The sequence below is a fragment of the Heloderma suspectum genome, chromosome 2 (genome assembly GCF_057233095.1).
Source record: "Heloderma suspectum isolate Gila_16-S chromosome 2, 16-S_ref, whole genome shotgun sequence".
In the NCBI taxonomy this organism is placed as follows: domain Eukaryota; kingdom Metazoa; phylum Chordata; class Lepidosauria; order Squamata; family Helodermatidae; genus Heloderma; species Heloderma suspectum.
Genome location: NC_139459.1, coordinates 13,830,666 through 13,847,703, shown reverse-complemented (window position 1 = coordinate 13,847,703; position 17,038 = coordinate 13,830,666). Strand labels below are relative to the sequence as shown.

General features: G+C 48.5%; 1 protein-coding gene across 2 annotated transcripts in view; it reads left to right on the top strand.

Annotated features, from left to right (window-relative positions):
* The window catches only part of EPG5 (ectopic P-granules 5 autophagy tethering factor), an 88,278-nt gene that overhangs the window by 32,197 nt on the left and 39,043 nt on the right, over nt 1-17,038 (top strand). For both annotated transcript variants that reach the window (XM_084832846.1, XM_084832847.1), the window contains 12 exons: nt 140-297; nt 1,174-1,328; nt 1,676-1,816; nt 3,121-3,285; nt 4,988-5,107; nt 6,562-6,821; nt 7,699-7,839; nt 10,261-10,405; nt 11,630-11,827; nt 12,753-12,863; nt 13,050-13,169; nt 13,322-13,488. In XM_084832846.1, coding sequence (XP_084688972.1) covers nt 140-297; nt 1,174-1,328; nt 1,676-1,816; nt 3,121-3,285; nt 4,988-5,107; nt 6,562-6,821; nt 7,699-7,839; nt 10,261-10,405; nt 11,630-11,827; nt 12,753-12,863; nt 13,050-13,169; nt 13,322-13,488 — 1,881 coding nt within the window. The remainder of the gene's footprint in view (nt 1-139; nt 298-1,173; nt 1,329-1,675; nt 1,817-3,120; nt 3,286-4,987; nt 5,108-6,561; nt 6,822-7,698; nt 7,840-10,260; nt 10,406-11,629; nt 11,828-12,752; nt 12,864-13,049; nt 13,170-13,321; nt 13,489-17,038) is intronic.

Sequence of the window (17,038 nt, the reverse complement as noted above, 5' to 3'; positions counted from 1 at the left end):
TGTAATAGCACTGCGTGAGTGCCACAGACACATGGAAATGCATGGCTGGGTCAGTTGCGCACCCTCTGACGCTGAGAAACATGGCAGGAGTAGCTGTCCACATACAAACCATTTCTTTTTGGCTTTCAAATCCAAACAGGCTGGGCGTGTGGCTCTTCATGTCCGAGATGCCATACGGGACGCTGTCCAGTAACATGCTTTGGAAGCTCTTCTTCATCATGCACTGTGCAGAAAGTGAGAACCTGGAGATGACGTGTGCCTCTCTGCAGCTTGAGGACTGCAAGCGCAAACTCAAAGGTACGGCCTCTTTCTGTTTGCAGGGGCGGGGCGGGGCGGGGATTTCAGCCAGTTTACCTTTAGAGATTCCTGTGTTTTCTGTGCAAGTGTTAGAGCTGGTGGTCTGAAACCAAGCTGGTGGTCAAGCAGCCAACAGGGATGAGCAGTTGAAGAACAGATCAGCCTGTTCCTGAGCAATGGGTTACTCAAATTGAGGAGCCAGGCCAGAGCCAGCCATTTCATACAACGACTGGGTGTTAACCCTATTGGCCGCTTCTATCATCTGATCCCGGTTGAGTTGAGATGGCCCACTCCCTGGCCATCATCGGGGTGGCACTAAAATGCAGCGGAGAACAGGGCAGCAGCTCCTTCGTCTAGCACAGCTTTCCCCAACCTGGTGTCCGCCAGATGTTTTGGAGTTCAACTCCCACCAGCCCCAGCCAGCATGGTCCATGCTCAGGAATGCTGGGAGTTGTAGTCCAAAACATCTTGAGGATACCAGGTTGGAGAAGGCTGCTTTAGCAGTATAGAGTAAAGCGTCTCACCCTGTTGCTTTGACTCCTTGGTTTGATACCCTTTGCATATTAAAGAAAGGTTTGGACAGGTTTGTTTGTTTGTTTGTTTGACAATGTGTCTACCCTTCTGATGTCACACTGTGGTCTGGGAATTCGCAGCAGAGAAACAGTGATCTGCTCCCCGCCCTCCAGTTGATGACTGCTCAGCTGGGTGGCGGGTGGGATATCCTGGGGACTCTGCAGGCCCCACAAGAGCTGGCGAGGGTCTCATGTGGCCCGCGAGTGGCCCATGTGTGGAATACAGAGTAAAAAGTATATATTCAAGGAGGACTTTCAGCCTTTGACCTGCAAATAGATTCTGTCCCCTCCATGCTTCTGGCAGACCCTTCCCACTTGGAGTGTTTCGAGAAGTATCTCCAGTCGATGAACGGCTCGGAGGAGATCTGCCTGCTGACGACATTTGCCCAGATGGCTCAGACAAAACGGGATGACATGGACGAGGACTTTGTCAGGGTCATTGTGCTGGAGATCTACGAGGTGAGCAAGGAGCAATTGGATAGGTGAGGGGGCTCTGTGGAAGTGGACCAAACATTCTGACTTGAGAGTGACTTCAGCATTGGGGCTGTGAGGCAGAGCTTTGAACCAGGAACTCCCTGCTTCAAATCTAATTAGCATTGAATCATTTGGAGAAGGAATGGCCCTCTCCCAATTTCCACCCTGCCGTTGAGAACCCAGCTCTACTAGGTTTGGACAAGGAGCAATCAAAAAGGAGATCATTGATTCACTTGGACCATCCAAACACCTTAATTTCCTGATGCTGGGAGTGATGTTAAGCCTCAGTAAGGTGTGTGTGTTTTCACTTCCTTTCCTTTGTGTGTTTTCAGGTGTCGTACGTCAGCCTTTCCACCAGAGAAACTTTTTCCAAGGTTGGCCGGGAGCTCCTGGGAGCCATCACTGCCGTCCATACCAGCATGATTTCTGTTCTGCTGGACCGAGTCAGAGAGACCATTGACAGGGTCGGCATGGTAAGAACCACGTTGAGTCGCTGCAGCTTCAGGCCGTTAACTGGTTAATAACCTTTGACCAGGGCCAGGTCTAAACTGTGGCTTAAGAAGACCAAACTGAAATCCTGTGCTGAGAGAAGCTGGATTTCATTATGAATTAAAAGTGATTTCTAACTCGAAAGACTTAGAAACTTGTAAACTTAAAAACGTGCCCTAGGTGGTAGAGTGGGCAGGTACTTTCTTTCATAGGGATGTATCCAATACTAGTCCTACTTACATTAGACCAAGGCTAGACAACATGCAGCCTGCAGCCCCCCGACCTTTTTTTTACAGCCCCCTTTGTCCCCAACTACCATGAGCACGATTTGGCTTCCAAACAAGTCCCACGCTCCCCGCATGCCTTCTTTTAAAGCAAAAGCACCACTTTTTTTTTTGCTGTTGCACCCCTGAATTGTGGTGGCGATTTTGGTGCAATGTGGCCCCCCAGAAGTTTCCCACCCCAGGAATGGACCCATTGAAATGAATGAGACTTAAATTAGAACATCATTAGATACAACCCATAGAGTTATTCAGCAAAAAAGATACCTTAAAGGCCATTTAGTACAACAACCCCTGTCCCCCGGCCATCATCACAAGAAACCCACTGCTGCAGCATCCCAGAGAGGTGTCCATCCAACCTCTGCCTAAAAACCTCTCAAGGAGAGTCTGCTAGCCTCTGAGGCTGTCTGTTCCAGTGTGGAACAGCTGAGACCATCAGGAAGTCCTTCCTAATGTTTAATTGAAATCCCTTTTCTCGTCTGGAGCAATAGAGGACAAATTTGCTCCATCATCTTTGTGACAGAGGACAAATTTGCTCCATTGTGTATGTTTGCAAATGGCTGTCATATTGCCTCCTCTCTGCTTCTGTGGGGGATGGCCAGGACCTTCAGCCTAATGCCTGACCAGCGCAAATCTGATTTGTCCACTCTCCTGGTTTCTGATATTTTACTAGCTGTTGCCTGCCCTCCCCTACACACACGCACACACACTTTTTCTGAGTATCCAATAAGGGCTAGAAACTTGCACTCATCACACTTTTGGAGATAAGACCCTTGCCGGAGATAAGAGCCCGAAGAATCAAATTGCCATAGAACCACTACCGTTAAGAGCCTTCAGTAGAGGTTCAGAGAGGCTACTTTTTCTTCTTCACCATTCTTCACCATTTTATGAACCCTTCTGGTCTGATTGCTGGTTAGTTGGAACATTTGCAAGAGCAAAGGATTTCACTGGGTTTGAAGACATCCTTCATCAATGTCTCCAACTCTGTTGTTGTTTTTCCTTATTAGGTTTCCCTTTACCTGTTTAAAGAGCTGCCAATGCTTCTCTGGAAGCCATCTGCTTCGGAGGTTGCCCTGATCCGCAGCTGGCTCCTGAAGTACGACCTGACTGAAGTCAAAAACAAGCTAGCTTGCGTTATCCTGGAAGGGCTGAACTGGGGACCTTGTGAGAACGTGCGTACTGAAAATAAGGGCTATAATGTTTAATTGGTTAATTGGGCAGTGCATGTAAACCATTTTAATTATTTTTAATAACGCCAGTCCTTCAAAAAGCTGCAGATGGGGAGGCAGCCTTTTAGAAGAGGCCTTCTCCCTTCACTCTCACTGAGGAAAGGGCTCCTCTTCTAAGATGGCGCCTCTTGCAACATTTGCAGGCACCATCTGAAAGCAAAGGAATTGGGCTCTTGTTTCAGTCGCGTGCACATTTTTGTGCAGATGTGTCTGATTGATTTAAACTAATTTGATTAATTGACTAAGATTTTGCTGACTGAATGACAGCCCTAATTAAATATGAAAGCAGCTCCAAAGGGATCTTTGGCCAGATGGTTATTCGGTTGTGACCTTTGTTTTGGAACAGTTGACAGAAATAGGAAAAGGGGTCCTCCTCATGATGATTCATGTCTTCCCCAACGTGGTGCCCTCCAGATCTTTTGGACTGCAATGCCCAGAATTCCCAGCCGGCCTGGCCGCGGTTACTGGCAGTAGGAGCTTTAAGTCATCATGTGCTGGTATTGGGGGTCTCTTGGCCCTGCCCCTTTTGCCTTTGGTCCCACCCACCAGTGGAATACGGCCCCTGAGACCTTCTCTGAAATGGAATTTGGCCCTTGGGCTGAAAAACCCCTGCACTAGAGTGCACCCTTATTCCTGTTGGTTTTTTCTGCCCCTCACCTCCCCAGAAGCAGGGTTGACTTGTTCTGGGTCTCTTAAGCTTGTTTGGGATGGCCTCCTGGCCTGTGCTTGTTCTTAGAAGTGTAGCTGGACTGGGGGTTCTACTGCTGCCTTGGAGGTGAGTAAGTTGGGACCAATCTACGAGCCATCCCAATGTGTGCTGAAGAGTGGAGTGAGCATGTGTCTGTGCTGTCTGAGTGACTTAGGGTGCAATCCTATGGCCGCTGGACAGCGGCTAGATGGCCATAGGATTTTTCCTTCCCTGGGAACAGACCTTGGAGCCAGTGTCCAAGGTTGGTTCCCAGAAAACCACATCCCTGCCCCCTCTCCTGCCGCCTCGTAGACACCACGGTTCATCCCTGGCTCCATGCTCGTAAGAGCAGCATGGAGTGGGGGGACAGGGGCCGTTCCTGGGGGCAGGGAAGGGAGGGGACGGCAGAAGTGCTGGTATGACACTTCCTATGTGTCGCCCAGCCTCGCCCCGCTCTGAGCCATCCCAGCTAGACAGCTGAAATTGGCCATCTAACTGCAAATGCAGGGCGGCCAGAGCGCAGAGGAGAAGATCCCCTCCATGCTTTGCCCACCCTGCACTGGATAGTCGGTCGCCTCTGAATTCAGAGGCGGCTGACTATCCCTGTAGGATTGTGCCGTCCGGGAGCCATTCTACGGATGTTTAGACCAAAAAAAATCCTACAACTCCCAGCATTCCCCAGCCAGCATGCTTAGAAACCACAAACATAATATCAGATTGGCGGCTTCCTTCTGCCCAAATATTTCTTTTGGAGACTGTTTTGATTCCTTTGAATGAACTGCCCCAGCACTGAGTGGAAAGGGGCTTTAAAATGTATTATTATTTACACAGAGCGACCAGTGTACGTAGCAGAGGTAACAAAGACAAGCTCTTGCTCCCAAGGAGAGCATGCAGTGTGTGGAAGGACTGTACACTTTAGGTCTGTTCCTTGAAAATAAGCACATTGTTCTTGAACAGGGAAGCCTTCATCTCGATCCGGCGGTCCATGCTGAAGTTGCACTCATGGTCTTAGAAGCTTACCAGAAGTACCTGTCTCAGAAACCATACAGTGGGCTAATCTCTGAAAGCATCAGACAGGTACCTCCTTCAGTGTGGCTGAGGAAACTGCAAGCTGGGTTTTGGGTTTTTTTTTAACTCCATTTCCTTTCATTGAGTAGCAACGAGTGTACAAATGTTGCTTCAGGGTGTGTGTTTTTTCTACCAAGGGTTTGTCTACATTAGCATGTTTATTACAAGTCCATGCTGAGGGGAAGTCAGCTTCAGCAGCAGCCAACCTACAGGTCTGTGAAGAAAGTGGCAGGCATCTGGTGAAAAACACTTCCAGCCAGCTGTGCCCTTTTCGCGACACTCCATTCCACCACCACCCCTCCGTAGTTTCCCTTTCCCTCCTGCAAGAGCTAGTCAGTATTCCATGCTCACTGAGCTTGATGCTCAGTTCTTATTGAGTTGTGTTGGGGTTCCTCCCTCCCTAAATTTTTTTTTTATTTTCTTTGCTAAATAATTTGTGTACTTTGCAAATGTTGGCATCCCCCCAAAACTGGTGATGACCTCCCTCTTGCACGTGGATGGTGCCATTTTGGCTAGCAAAGGATCCACGCTCAGAAAATGAGTCCGCTGTCGGTATATATGATGATTTGTGAGAGTGGCAGAGAAACGGAACCCCTCCCACCCACCGTAGCAGTGGCGGTTGGGCAGGCAAAGTCATTCGCTGAAGCTAGGAGGTGGCCATTTTAGTACAGGGCAGCCATGAGGAGGCCGAAGGCACTCTCCTGACAAAATGGGGGGAAGGGGAGATGGCAAGCTGGGTAAGTGTGCGAGGCCGGTTGGGTGTGGGTCTGTCTGAGATGCTTTAGAACCATCTGGCCAGGACTGGGGGACTTAGGGGGCCAGAAGAGGCGGGGCATGAGTCCCTTGGCAGAAACGAGAAATGTTTCCACGTTGTTTGTGGGAGAGGAGGTGAGGCACGTGCCGCTCCACCGTGGGCTTAAGTAAGCTGGAGATTCCTGATCAGCTGAGAATGTTGCTCAAGAGCCTTGGAGCTGAGGCCCCAGAAGCAGCCCACAGTACTCCCCCCACCCCCAAACAGCTAACAAGTGCTATGTATAGTTTTGGCACTTGCTTTAAAAGTAGGTAACATAGTGCTCAATGCGCTTGCACTGCTGTAGGCCACACAGGATAGACAAGCTGACAGGACAGACAAGCAGGATAGACAACAAGTAGCGATGGCTACCATTTGGATGGCTTTAAAAGGGGGTTAGACAAACTCCTGGAGGAGAAGGCTATCAATGGCTACTGGTCCCGATGGCTATGTGCTACCTCTAGTACCAGAGGTGGTATGCCTGGGTACACCAGTTGCTGGGGAACATGGGCAGGTGGGTGCTGTTGCACTCATGTCCTGCGTGTGGGCTTCCTATGGGCAACTGGTTGGGCACTGTGTGAACAGAATGCTGGACCAGATGGGCCCTTGGTCTGATCCAGCAGGGCTCTTCTTATGTTCTTAAGCTGAGAGTGATGTAGTGTCTTTATTCTAGGTCTCTTACCTGGCCAGCATTGTCCGTTATGGAGAAACACCTGAAGCCTCCTTTAACCAGTGGGCATGGGGACTGGTTCTGAGATTAAAACTCCACATGAATGACTATGGCATACAGAAAGGTTGGCCTCTGGTTGCTGGTTCCAGTCAGGTGCCTGAGCTGACCGAATCGCCCACGTTTCACCCGCTGCTGAAGGCCGTCAGGTCAGGCCTCCCCATTGGCTGCTACCTTGCGCTGGCCATGACAACGGTGGGCCACAGGTATGTGCTGGGAGGGTTCCTGATGCCTGTGCTTGGGACGGGCATTTCTCTGCAGCGCCTTTTCAGGTTTCTTGAAGCACTGCATTTCTTTGTGTCTTGAATCTGTTCGCTTTCAGTCCAAAAGCTGAGCAACAGTTTCACTTTGAGACAAGAGAGACGGCACCATTCAGTCCTTCCCATAATATCAAGTCAAAGGGTTAGATCAGGGGTGTCGCGCCTCTTTCAGCCCAAGGGCCGAATTCCGTTCTGGAGAAGTGCTGGGGGGCCACATTCCAGTGGCAGGTGGGGCCAAAGGCAGAAGGGGGTGTGGCCAAAGGCAAAGCGGTGGGGCCCAAACCAGCATGTTGTAGCTTAAAGTTCTTACTGCCAATCACTAAGCCTTAGGACAGGCATTTCAGCCTTTTAGAGTGGGGGGGAACCACCAAACGATTGGTAGTTGGGGGAAGGGGTGGAGTCAGAAGAAGGGGCGTGGCCATCTAGGGAACCCCGGAGGGCTAGATTGGGGCTTCAGGTGCGTCAGAGTTGACCCTTGGGTCCTTGGCGCTGATGTTTTTGTCCCCGTCCGTCACTGGAATGCGGCCCCCGAGAGCTTCTCTGGAATGCAATTCAGCGCTGGAGCTGAAAGAGGTTCAACATCCCTGGTCCCGCTCATGCTAAAGCACCCCTTTTCCATTTCCAAGCAAGCGTTTGCCAAATGCTTCTCCCTTCCCCCCTCTCTCCCTTCCCACAACCGCTTCCAGACTGTCCCGAGGCGTTAGTGGGGTGGCAGCGATCTTAGCAGAGCCAGTGGCTAGCACACACTCGAGGCAGATCGTCCTGCTGTCTTTGGTTTCGTCCAATGTCCCTGAAATACGTTTTTTTCTCTTTCCTTTGGCAGCATTGAGAAGTTCTGTGCTGAAGGGATCCCTCTCCTGGGCCTCCTGGTGCAGTCGCGGCATCTGAGAACCGTCGTTGATGTGCTAGATAAAATCTTGCCCATGTTCTACCCGTGCCAGTATTACCTCCTGAAGAATGAACAGTAAGCTTCATGTCTAGCGCGATGCGGCTGGACCGTGGATTGCATTTTGCCCCTCTCGCCCATCTGCAAAGGAGCTCCGGATGATACGCATAGGGCTGATCCCATTTTGTCCTTGCCGCATCCCAGTGAGGTCCTCCTGATGGCCTGTTGCAAGGAGAGCTGCTCATGGGAGATAGGAAGCTGCCTTGTAGACCATGCCAGGTTCTTTGTCCTTGTAGCCCAGTATTGTCCTCTAGGACTGGCAGCAGCTGTCCAGACCGAAGCCTTTACACATCATTTACTACCTGCTAAATGGGAGATTCCAGTGTGCTCTGCCATGGAGCTGCGGTCCCTCCCCTGATACCTTGTGTCAGGAGACATGGGGCTAGAACTGGGACGGCACCAGAGTGTACTATATACTCCAAGGAGATCAGTCTCTCTTCAGCCCCAGCCAGGAAATGGGATCCCCAATATCAGCCTCTTTGACAGGCACGCAGTAGAGGCCTCTGAGTTGGCCAAGCCAGATATAAATTCTAGGAGACTGACCTTTTGGACTTTGCTGGTGCCCCTGTTGTAGCTTCCAAGCTCCCACCTTTCACTGAGGGAAGGGGGTGAGCAACACACAGGCAGCGTGTGTCCCCTGCGGCCCCCCTGCTCCGCCCCCTGCCACTATGCTGGGTTCAGTGACAGTTGAAAAGCATTATTACCCGCACCCTACCCCAATGGCGCGTTTAGCGCTACAGAAGGTTAAATTTAGTTTGTTTGCAGTTAATTTGGAGGTTTTAGTATTCTGTAGCCACTACAGAGCACCAAGAGGGTCAAATTTAGCTTGCAAGCAAGCTAAATTGAACCCTTTTAGGGCCACGGAGTGGTTTGCCGCTAAAGTTTGGCAGAAAACCAACAAGTAAAAAACTAAAATTCAGGACTGCGCGGCGTCCACCCCTGACTTACAGCCTCAAGGTGACCTAATCCCTGCCTCTCCTTGTTCCAGTTCTCTACCTAGACCTTGTTCTAAGAAGTGCTTACCCTGAACATAAGAGATAAGGAAGGCTAGAAAAACATATCTGAAAGATAGATAGTCTAACAACAGAGTAATTTAAAAATACATTTAGAGCTAAACGTTTCGACTTCCACCCTCATCAGTAACTGCATTGTTAAACATCACAGCTACTGATGAGGGTGGGTGGAAGCCGAGACATTTAGCTCCAGATATACTTTGAAATTACTCTGTTCTTAGACTATCTTCCAGATATATTTTAACTCAAGACTGACTGCATCCGTAGTGGATCCAGATCCCCCTTGTTGCCTTGCTGCTGTGCCCCTTTACAGCTACCTTTATTTATTTATAGCATTTATATACCACTCCACATCTAAACAGATTCTAGTTGTTGTTGTTCAGTTGTTGAGTCGTGTCCGACTCTTCGTGACCCCATGGACCATAGCATGCCAGGCCTTCCTGTCCTGTGCTCTCTCCCGGAGCGTGCTCAAGTCCATATTAATTGCATCGGTGATGCTATCTAGCCATCTCATCCTCTGCCGTCCCCTTCTCCTTTTGCCTTCAGTCTTTCCCAGCATCAGGGTCTTTTCCAGAGAGTTTTCTCTTCGCAGATGGCCAAAATATTTGAACTTCAGCTTCAGTATCTGTCCTTCCAATGAGCACTCAGGGTTGATTTCCTTTAGGATTGACTGATTTGACCTCCTTGCAGTCCAGGGGACTCGTAAGAGTCTTCTCCAGCACCACAGCTCGAAAGCATCAATTCTTCGGCGCTTAGCCTTCCTTATAGTCCAGCTCTCACAGCCATACGTTACTACAAAAAACAGATTCTAGAGCAATGAATAATAAAAGATGCAGTGATACAAAGATAAAAGAAAAAAATGCCATATTAAAAAATTTTTATTTTTTAAAACAAAGTACTAATAAAGCCATGGCTGGTCAGTCAAGGAAGGCTTCCTGGAATAAACACGTTTTCAGGAGGTGCCGGAAACAAAGTGTTGGTGCCTGCCTGACCTCCATAGCAAGGGGGCCACCACACTGAAGGCTGTTCTATGGGTGGACTTCAGCCAGGCCATGGGTCCATGTGGAACCACCAGGGACATGCCCTCTGATGACCACAGTGACCAGGCGGGTTTGTAGGGGAGAAGGCAGTCTTTCAGGCATCCTGGTCCCAAGTTGTTTAGGGCTTTTTACACTAGTACCAAAACCTTAAACTTGGCCTGGTAGCGAACTGGCACATTCTGATGCTTACAAAATCCGGTTTTGACCTTATAGCTTGGAGCATAACAAATACTGAGGTCTTGTGTTCTGTTGCTTAACCTTGACGCTTCCTTGGACGGCTGAGTTGGAGGGCCCTTTCGGAGGGTGAGTGCGTCAATGCACAGGTGCTGAAACATCTCTACCTGTGATCCGAGAACGAGATGGCAACTTGTCTGTGACTTTCCTAGGTTTCTGTCATGCCTCCACCAGTTCCTTCAGCTGGATAGTGGCGTTCCCCAAGGGATGACTCAGCAGATGACACACAAAGTGACTCAGCACTTGACTGGCACGAGTTACGGCGAAAACGTTAAGCTGCTCAACTGCATGATTCAGGTCAGGAGTTGGAAGTGTCTCTCATGAGTCCTGGGCCCTTTCGGAATGGAAAGCAGCAGGTGCTTGAAATTGCCCTGCTCCCCAGCTGGAGTCCTCCATCCTCTGTAGATCATCCCAGGTGTGCAAAATGCCGGGTGCTGCAAGGAAAGAGCAGGGATTGGTGCCCCGTGCCCCAGATGCTGTATGCGTGTCTTGTGCCTGCCGAATCGTGCGGGAACAAGTGTAAAGTGGGACCTACCTTTTGCGTGTGTATGTGTGTACCCCTGCTGATGAAGACATCTGAGACTTACCATGTCAGGAGAATCTGGTTGACCTGCAAGATTATTATTATCACTATTTATTACATTGCTAGACCACCCCATAGCCGAAGCTCTCTGGGAGGCTTGCAGAAGTTAAAACATTAAATACAATATAAAAAGTTTAAAAGCCATTTACATAAAAGCACACAGACAATATACACAAACAATATATGACTAAAAACAACTTTGAACAGTTAGTCATAACTAAAGATGCATCCAGGACCAATTGAAACTGATAATGTGCTGCCAAATGCCTGGGAAAAGAGATAGGTCTTAACCTGGCGCCGAAAAGATAACAATGTTGGCGCCAAGCGAACCTCATTGGGGAGCTCATTCCACAAATGGGGGGGCACCATTGAGGAGGCCCTCTCCCTCACCTTCCAAGCTTCCCTTGGAGGAGGCACATGGAGGAGGACCGTAGATGCTGAACGTAGCGTATGGGTAGGTTCATTTCGGGAGAGGCGTGCCGTCGGGTATTGTGGTCCCAAGCTGTGTTGGTCTCAAGATGGGGTAATTGAGCATCTGGGTCCACCTTCTTGCTCCAGGTACCCCCACTGAATGAGGCCTGGTGGATGTCCAGTAGGGGAGGGGTCTTCTCAGTTGTGGCACTAACATAATAAGTTGTGGCACTTATAGAAGAAAACATAGGTTCAGGCCTTCAGAAGAAGCATGCAAACGTGATGAACGAAAGACACATTGGCAGTGACTTGACTATGTGACACATTAGCGTGAGCGTTGGGTACTGGACAGTGGGAGCAAGCCCCACGCACTGAGTGCATGTCGAAGTGAAGGCTTTATGGAGCCACATGGAGCCTTATGGAGGACCGTTCTTCCTGCGTGTTGCCATCCAGTGGTCCAGGCATTGGGATGGATCTCCTCTCCTTAGGGTGAGCCATTTGATCGTTCCACCCTTTTATCTTGACAGAGTCACGTTTTTGTAAGCAGCCATCCCAACGGAGTTGGGCCAGCGGCTGTGTTGGAGTTCTGGGCCGAGGCCCTCACCAGCCAGCCCCTCTGGCACAGGGAGAAAGCTACCCTCTGCCTGATGGATCATCTGTGCCAAGCAGCGTTCCAGTTTAACCAAGAGGACAGTGTGCAAAAGCTGCTCTACCAGCAACACAAGGTATGGGCGATCCACCCTTCTTTACTACCATGTAATGGATCCTAGAATGGAGGTGTTTGGGTAGCTTTTTGAATTTCCCACTCCTGGTGATGGTGATGTATCAACCTGCATTATATGCATTTATTATTGTTATTGTTGTTATTATTAATTTATTTATACCCTGCCTTTTCCCCAGTACTGGGACACAATTTTTGACATTACAAAAATTAAAATATATACAATTAAAACATATGAAAATATACACAAGTTAAAATATAAATTAAACAACAATACAATTAAAATTATATTAAAACATTACAACAGCATTTTAAAACAGCATTTTAGCAGCTTACCCCCAGGTTCCTTAGAATTATCTGTATTTTCTAGCACACGAGTGTGCTATCGTTCCAAATGGCGCTCTACATATTATGTCAAATATTATGTCAGGTATTGTTTAAAACAGCCTCCCCTGACCTGTAATGATGGCCACCGACATGGAAGGCTTCCAAGGGGGGTTAGACCAATCCATGGAGGAGAAGGCTGTCAATGTCTACTAGTCATGATGGCTGTATTTTACCTCCAGTATTAGACGCGACATGCCTCGGTTGATACTGGGGAATGTGAGCAGGAGGGTGCTGTTGCACTCAAGTCCTGCTTGTGGTCTTCCCATTGGCATATCTGGTTGGCCACTGTGGGAACAGAATGCTGGACTAAATAGGCCCTTGGTCTGATCCGGCATGGCGCTTCTTATGATCTCTAATTCAGGACAAAAATGTTTCCTCAGAAGTCCAAGCATGGGATTTTGGATTCCAGCAGGAGCGTGCAATCCTGCTAAGGCTGCTTAAAGCCCCATTACTTTCATCCTCAGGATTACAGCCTGAATCTCTAGTCTGTAATGGCACAATGTCTTCTCACCATCATTCTCTCCCTTATCCAAACCTCCCAGAATGCTTTGGGCTACCACGGTGACAAGGGGCTGCTGTCTTCCTTAGTGAGCTGGATTGTGGCAGGCAACGTCACACCTTCTTTCATCGAGGGAAATGCTAACCCCACACAGGTAGGGAAGTGCCATAGAGTTGATTTGCTAGAGTGGGCTTGGGCGATGTTGCCCATCCTTGGCCTCTCACTGTGAAAAACCATTTGCCTCTGGTAATTGACATGGTTAGAGGGCCATGTGGGAGGAAATACCGCCCTTCTTTCAGGTCTTTTCTTCATTGGTAGGTTTTGCCTCATTTCTTTACAGGTTTGGTTTGCGTGGACCATTCTGAATATGGAGTCCATATTTGAAGAAGATTCCCAGCTTCGTAGAGTTGTGGAAAGGGAATTAGTCATCAACTCTTTGACTCCTGATCAGGCCCTGAAGGTAAAACAAAAGTGTTGACTTGTGATGAATGCCTCCTTTAACAATAACACCACACACACACACACACACACACACACCCACCCCTGGTGTGGAAATTGACTCGGTTGCACAACTTTTGAAGCCCATGTAACAAGCATTCTTTTGGCTTGCAGAAAGTTCAGACCCAGCTGAAGCTACCCATAGTGCCTTCTCTCCAGCGGCTGTTGATTTACCGTTGGGCTCATCAAGCCCTGGTCACTCCTGCAGATCACCCCCTCCTTCCACTCATCTGGCAGAAATTCTTCCTCCTCTACCTTCATCACCCAGGGCCACAGTATGGGTGAGTTCACATTTTGGAGGCTTTTTTAATGAGACAGTTCCTCAGCGTATAGAAGGTCCCAGGTTGAAATCCCTAGCACCTCTAGTTTAAAAAAGAAAAGAAAAAAAGGATCAGGTGACATGGGAAATGCCTCTCCCTGCCTGAGACCAAGTCAGACCCAGCCAGTCAGAGTAAACAGTACTGAGCTAAATGGACAAAAAGTTTGACTCATCTTTCCCCAACCTGGTGCCCTCTAGATGTGTTAGGACTGCACCTCCCATCATCCCCAGTGCTATGGCCAATGGCAGCTCAGGATGCTTCACGGAACTGCAATTTCTCCTGACTCCCTAGTACATTTTGAGCAACTGTCTTTCTTAGGGGAGGCTTTATTTATTTATTTCATCTCTATACCCCCATTAGAAGAAGCTCTGTGGGTGGCTCACAACAATTAAAACTATAAAATACAAGATGATAAAATACAACATAAAAATTTAAAAGTTTAAAACTACCATATAAAAAATAAAAATAATAACCAAATAGAACCTAGCAGCAGTGCAGAAATTTAAAATACAGTACCAGAAAACAGAAACTGGAAAACTAAAATGCCTGGATAAATAAAAAGGTCTCCACCCGGGGTCTAAAAGAGCACAATGTAGGCACCAGGCAAGCCTCTTTGAGAAGCTCATTCCACAACTGGGGTGCCACAGCAGAAAAGGCCCTCTTAGTAGCCATCCACTTGAATTCCAAGAAGGACTGCTGAGGATGATCTTAGGGTCTGGGCGGGTACATATGGGAGGAGACAATCCTTCAGGTAACTTGATCCCAAGCCATTTAGGACTTTGAATGTTAACACCAGCAGTTTGAATCGGGCCCAGACATGGGCTGGGAGCCAGCGCAGATGGAAAAATACTGGCATGGTATGATCACATAGGCCAGTCCCCATTAACAATCTCACTGCCCTCTTTTGGACCAGCTGAAATTTCTGGACCGTTTTGAAGGGCAGCCCCACATATAACACATTGCAGTAATCCCGACGAGGTTATCTGAGCATGGAGAGCTGTAGCTAGGCTATCTCTGTCCAGATTAGGATGTAGTTGGTATATCAACCTAAGCGGATAAAAGGTGCTCCATGCCACCGAGTCCATCTGTGGCTCAGGTGACAGTTCTGGACCCAGTAGCACCAACAAACTATGAACCTGATATTTAGGGGGAGTGCAACCCCCTTCAGAACAGGTTGAACATCACCTAGCTGGGCGGGTGAACCACCCACTAACAATACCTCGATCTTGTCTGGATTGAGTCTCAGTTTATTGGCCCTCATCCAGTCCATCACCATTCCCAGGCACTGATTCAGAACAGCCACTGCCTCTCCTGGATTTGATGAAAAAGAGGGGTAGAGCTGGGTATCATCTGCGTATTGATGGCACCTTAGCCCTCACCTCCGAATGACCTCCCCCAGCAGTTTCATGCAGATGTTAAACAGCATGGGGGTTAGAATAAAGCGCTATGGAACCCCATGGCATAGTTGCCAAGGCACAGAGCGATAATCCCTCATCACCACCTTCTGGAATTGGCCATCCAAGTAGCAGAACCACTGCAGCGCAGTGCCTCAAACTCCCAACCCAGACAACCTGTCCAGAAGGATACCATGATCGATGGTATCGGAAGCCGCTGAGAGGTCCAGGAGAATCAACAGGGTTGTACTCCCTGTCCCCCTCCCGGCAGAGGTCATCCCACAGGGCAACCAAGGCAGTTTCCATTCCAAAACCAGGCTCCATCTGTGCTCCTGGAGAAGGACCGCTGAAGATGATCTTGGGGTCCGGGCAGTACTGGCTTTGTGTTCTGTGTGGACTGGAACTCTGAGGAAGAGGCCTCTTTAAATAGGAGAACTGACAGCTGTTGCCACTGAAGTGGAGAGTTTGTTGAAATGCATTTCAGGTACTCTTACTTCCTTTAGTAGTTTTTTCCATCCAGCTTCTCCGTGAGCTTAGTTAGTGTTTAGTTTACGAAACCTATATATTTCCTCATGCAACCAGGAACTAAATCCCAAAATGATTTTACAGGAAAGGATAACATGCAAAGTATAAATATATAATAGCATATTCATTAAAACCATGCAATTTTACTAAAAATGTCCATGCCCTCCCCCATCCAACATAGGAATGAACAGCTGACCAAGGTCAGACACATAAAGCTATCCAAAAGCCTGAGAGAAGAGAAATAACTTTGCCTGGTGCTGAAAGGATGATAGAGTCAGAACCAGGCGGGTTTCCCTGGGGAGAGCGTTCCATAATTGGGGAGGCTACCACAGAAAAGGCCTGTTCTCTCTTTGCCCTACCCTCTGAACATCTCTCAGACAGGGCACATGGCAAGCTCAGATGATTGCCTTTTGGCACACTGGGTGCAAGTCTCATTCTCATTTCACTAGGGCTTGCACAGGAGAAATGCCTGGTTCATTATAGCGGTGCTTGAGAAAGTCATTGGCTGGGTTCACACAATCAAAATAACCCTTGGTGACTTAAGTAAGCCACTGTGGTTTTCGGGCGCCCATTCTGTAACCCAACCCCTGCTCGTAGCTTGTTGTGTCTTCAGAACCTGGTGAGGGTGGGTTGTTGGCATTGTTAACAAACCATCCAGAACCCATGGGCTGAGGCTGTTCACACTGTGGGTTAATTTCCCAGCAAAGCACACAGGATGCCATTTTGAATATGCAAGCGGCAGTGTGCTTGTAGTTTGCCATGTTATGCGAACCCAGCGTTGTCGGTTGTTTGAGGGGCTAGACAACCCTTAAATAACCCGTAGCTTGTTTTAGGGTTAACTGGGGGTTGCCTACCCCTTCAAATAACCCATGATGCCAGGTTCGTATGACACAGCAAGCTAGGGTGCCCATGGAAACAACACGACAGCCCCCACAGCTAAATTAAGCCATGGTGGGCTGTTCTTCGTGGGAACCAGATTGCTGTTTTAGGGTTGTGGATGGTTTGTTAACCATGCCAGCAACCCACCCTTGCCGGGTTTGGATGCCGCGCCACAATGAGCAGCGGTTGGGTTATGAAACGGGTGCCCCTGGGCACCTGCAAACCACGGGGTCTCATTTAAGCTACCATGGGTGATTTTGATTGTGCAAACCATGTCATTCTTTGCAAATTCTGATGAAGACGGACCTGATTTGCACCTCCCGGACTCATAGCAGCTTAGTTATCCACCGGCTTTCACACTTTCCAAATGCTCCAACAAGTTCTTGGCTCAAACACGTATCAAGACGTGTGTAAAAACATGTATGTTTGAGAGAAAAGCATGTTTTAGGAATGCCTGTTTCTTTGGGAGAGAAAACACATTTTGAAATGTGTACTTAAAATGCACACTTTGTTTCCATTTTTTTAAAAAATCAGATCAATGTGATATGGGATGGAGTTTTGAGTGAACATGTGCAAAAGCGACACAGTGCAACGAATTTGTCCATCCCTTGTTTGTTATGCCCGATGAAATTAATTGCACGTCAGAAAAGCTTTATTTTTAAAAAAGTTGCCAGCCTCTCCATGTGCGCCCACTGGTGTTGGTTGTAAATGAC